The sequence below is a fragment of the Lottia gigantea genome (genome assembly GCF_000327385.1).
Source record: "Lottia gigantea unplaced genomic scaffold LOTGIsca_84, whole genome shotgun sequence".
Taxonomy (NCBI): Eukaryota; Metazoa; Mollusca; class Gastropoda; family Lottiidae; genus Lottia; species Lottia gigantea.
This window is the reverse complement of record NW_008710779.1, coordinates 233,521-237,647: the sequence shown is the minus strand read 5'-3', so window position 1 is coordinate 237,647 and position 4,127 is coordinate 233,521. Positions and strand designations below refer to the sequence as shown.

Genomic DNA, 4,127 nt, shown 5'->3' with positions numbered 1-4,127 from the left:
TGGGCCTTGAATGTATATAGTCTTCAGAACTACTAAAAACTGTAAGAAAATCGCATAATTCCTTCGGATAGACCCCAAACAAGAAATTTAACTTTTTATTTATTTCGTTAACCTGCTTATCTTCTTTCTAAAAATTGGGGTATCCAATAATGAACGTCTTGTTGATGAAGTCAACACCAAGACATCTTCCGTCGCAGATGTGCGTAGACGAAGTGGGACAGGATGATTGAGTCTACTGTATACACATGACATCATACAAAATATATTCAAATATTCAAGTTTGTTCGTGACAACTTGTTGAGATAACTTTCAAACATAGATAATTATGGATACACTTGGATTTGAAGGCCCACATTTCTACGGTAAGCTGTGAACATTATTATTGATTTGCTTTGCTGGGTAATTCACGTTTCGGAGGCCAAGGTATGATTTACTCGCGGAAATCCTACACCTGTCCCTTTAAATACTATTAGCAAGTGTATACAATCTATAAATTGACTCAATGACCGTATTTGTTAAATTGGAGCAAACAATAATTTAATATGAAGTTAACCCAAAAGCTGTAACATGAAATTTACAAAAGCCAAAGCGAAATTTTAAGTAACTAAGCCAATCAACAACATTTTCTAAGAGAAATTAATACATACAACTAGGAACCCTATTTCTTGTACCAAAATAAATTACAACAATAAAATATTTCACTGCTAAAACAGTGCTCAATACAGTGGGAAATAGAAATATTAAGGAATTGAATTAGAATAAATTAGAGGTATTTCTATATTGCTCTACAATTGATGTATCAAGCAATATTTTAACACTGAAAATATTTTATTTTATATTGTAGAAATTAAATTATAATATTGATCAATACATCTTAATACTTTCTATTCCATTAAAATCAATACCGGTACATGTACAAAATCTTGGAGAGAATTATTTAAATAAAAGTAAATATTCACAAACCTTGTACAGAATATGTTTTGACTAATTGACTAGCCTGGTTATTTGACAGATCTTTCTGTTCATATACAGTCAAATAATATGTTGTTGGTCCAGTTTTCAGAGATGGTTTATTCCAAGTCACCAGAAAGCTGGTAGATTTGATTTGTGGAACTGGTACATTCAAATTACTTGGTTCACCAGCAGCTTAAAAAAGATAAGAGACAAGTTTAAATAGATTGAAGGCAACATGTAATATTGTTAATCTCACAAATACTTCAAATGTTAATATCTCAGAATTTCTATACTATTCTATATAGTCATTGATCAGTAGGGGAAATACACAAGACTGTTTTCAAACTGTATGAAACATGCTCAACTCAACCTTTCCTGTGCTGTTTTAGGAAGCAAATTATTGCATTAAAGTCACAGAATAATTTTTTTACCTTCTTCAAGTGTTTGTGCTGATTTAGAAGCTACAGATCCTGGTCCAGCTTTATTATATGGTGTAACTATTAGAGTATAGTTGATATATGGTAACAAATCAGTTATCATTTGTGTAATACCAGCTTTTAAATCTGTTACATTATATGGTGGTGTTACACCTGCACAATTATTAGTCGTTGGCTAAAATAGTAAAATATAATAAGTGATAAAAAAGGAGGTAGGATTTATTCAAAAAGTTCAGTCTAATTTTTTTGACAAATATTTAAGAGGCCCGTCTTTAGAGCCTAAATGAAGTGGCTATATAAAAAATAAAAACTAATAACGGAACGAAAATTTGGTCTAAAGTGTCAAAACGTTCATATATTGCTGTGTTGTTTTGGATTTAGGGTTTTGTTTTACAGATCCAATTGTTAGTACCTAAATACTAAATAGGAGTTCTATTATGTTACAATTAATGAAAGTCCAGGCAAGCTTACTAGCAATAAAACAAACCCACCCATGCAAGATCTATTCGAAATATTAAATTACATGTGTAGACCAAATATAATAAGAATATTATAATAATATACATTCTGATACTTATATTATTAGTACTATTATTCACATATATAAATAGTTGTACACATTCACTACCATTCTTCACATCTAATATATAAACACTAGGCCTACCTATATCAGATACTGAATAATAATATACATACTGATACTTACCTTATTATTAATATCAGTAACATATATATATTGTTGAATACATTCACTACCATTCTTTACATCTAATATTATAAACACTAGGCCTACCTATATCAGATACTGAATAATAATATACATACTGATACTTACCTTATTATTAATATCAGTAACATATATATATTGTTGAATACATTCACTACCAATCTTAACATCTAATATATAAGCAGTAAGAACACCCATATCTTCATCAGGATAAAACCAAGATACAGTAAGATTTCTACTATTGATGTTAGTTATATTTAAATCTTTAACAGGATCAGACCCTAAATTAAACGTTATCATTAATTACATATAACACTTTTAATCATTCACCACCCTATTTTAGATCATAAAATCATTCTAAAATACATGAGAGCAGCTACAAAGCTCAGTGAAGACCCTTTGGCCATCAAAGAATAAATATGTCAAAACAAAAGTTCATTTGGCAAGAGAATTCCATGTACTTAGAGGAAAATGTTCTCAATCACAAAGTAAGAAATATTTACAATTTGCTCTGATTTTTCATTTTAAATATCTTTATTTTCAATGTCACAAGCAACACAGATGTCATTGGAATTGGAAAACGGGTACAATTTAAAGCTTTTTTTGTACCAAATGCTAGATGAGTGATATTTTTTTTACATTTTACTGTCTGACTACATTGAGCTCTGAATCGAACTTTTTCTCTCATTTCATAAATATTCACAATAAAATTTTGAATCGTTAGCCATTTATCTTAGAATGCCTTCGGATCCACAGAAATATGAGGATCAGTGATTTTACATTTAGAATAGAAACACATCCCGAACCATTTTTTGGACTGAAAATTCCCCTCGGTAAAATCATTTATACAATTAATATTTTTTTCAGTGGTTGACATTTTCATCAACCCAAAGAAATTCTAAGACTCTCATTAGTATTTTGTAGTTGGTATTTTTTAATTCATAGGAAAATGATTGTAAAAATTCAATTCAGAAAACAGTGTAGTTAGAGAGTAGTTCCATGGATGTTTACTCCTATCATGTCACAATCTATTGTTTAAAAGTTAAAAAATTGACAATGCTGTATTCTAATTATCACCTGATAATTAACCTGATTTTAATTTGATGACATTTATGTATGACTATCATTTTTACAAAAATACAATCATGAGAACTAACCTCTTGAGCTTGTGTTGAAAGTCTTTGTAATTCCTGTGCTATTCTTTCCATTATAAACAGCAATAATACTGATAGTGTATTGTCTACCAGGTTGTAATGTATTAGCTGGTAGTGTTATACTATTAGTAGTTGGTTCTTGTGTAAAAGGGGTGTTAAGACCTGGTCCTGTTATTTCTACAATGTATTTATCTACTCCACCAGTTGGTTTAACAAATCCAATGTTCATTACTTTAGTAGTATCATAGTTATTATCAGAATTTAATGGTCCAGGTTTACCAGGATCTAGAAATAGAAATGATATGAAAATCATAATTTTTGTTATAAAAAGGGACTGAAAGCAAAGTAAAATTATTGTTTTGATATGGAATATTTAAATCATGTATTTATAAAATGTACATTATAATTCATGTATTGATTATGTATATTTATATATATCCCATCTGAACAACTAGAAGCTTTATCAGCTAGATAGAAAAGGGATTAAGAATCCAAAAGGCTATACTATCTTGATCCTCAAAGTGTTTGAACTTAATAGTGGTAAGAGTCTTACTTTTTTAAAATTGTGACTCTTAACTGGTTGGCTGTTGAATTTAAGATTGAATGAAATAAGACATCGAATTCAGTACCTTTAAAATGATAGTACATATAATTCATTCTATGAACAAAACTCAAAGTAATATTGAGTCAGTAGAAAGTTAATGTTACTTACTGGTACTATCAGTTATCTCATCAGACACAGCATCTTCAGTAGTACTACCTCTATCAGTTCTAACTTTAGTTGTTATCTTAATATTAGTATAATCAGTTCCTGATGATAGACCAGTTACTGTACCAGTACGAGCTGTAGAGACC

The 4,127-nt window shown here is 29.6% G+C and overlaps 1 protein-coding gene across 1 annotated transcript in view; it reads right to left on the bottom strand.

The window, feature by feature from the left end:
- Positions 1 to 4,127, bottom strand: part of LOTGIDRAFT_169285 (hypothetical protein) — a gene marked incomplete at both ends in the record, with an annotated part of 19,059 nt that overhangs the window by 8,573 nt on the left and 6,359 nt on the right. Inside the window, 6 exons of the mRNA XM_009067604.1 lie at positions 964 to 1,146; positions 1,386 to 1,566; positions 2,098 to 2,184; positions 2,227 to 2,399; positions 3,276 to 3,557; positions 3,985 to 4,083. Coding sequence (XP_009065852.1) covers positions 964 to 1,146; positions 1,386 to 1,566; positions 2,098 to 2,184; positions 2,227 to 2,399; positions 3,276 to 3,557; positions 3,985 to 4,083 — 1,005 coding nt within the window. The remainder of the gene's footprint in view (positions 1 to 963; positions 1,147 to 1,385; positions 1,567 to 2,097; positions 2,185 to 2,226; positions 2,400 to 3,275; positions 3,558 to 3,984; positions 4,084 to 4,127) is intronic.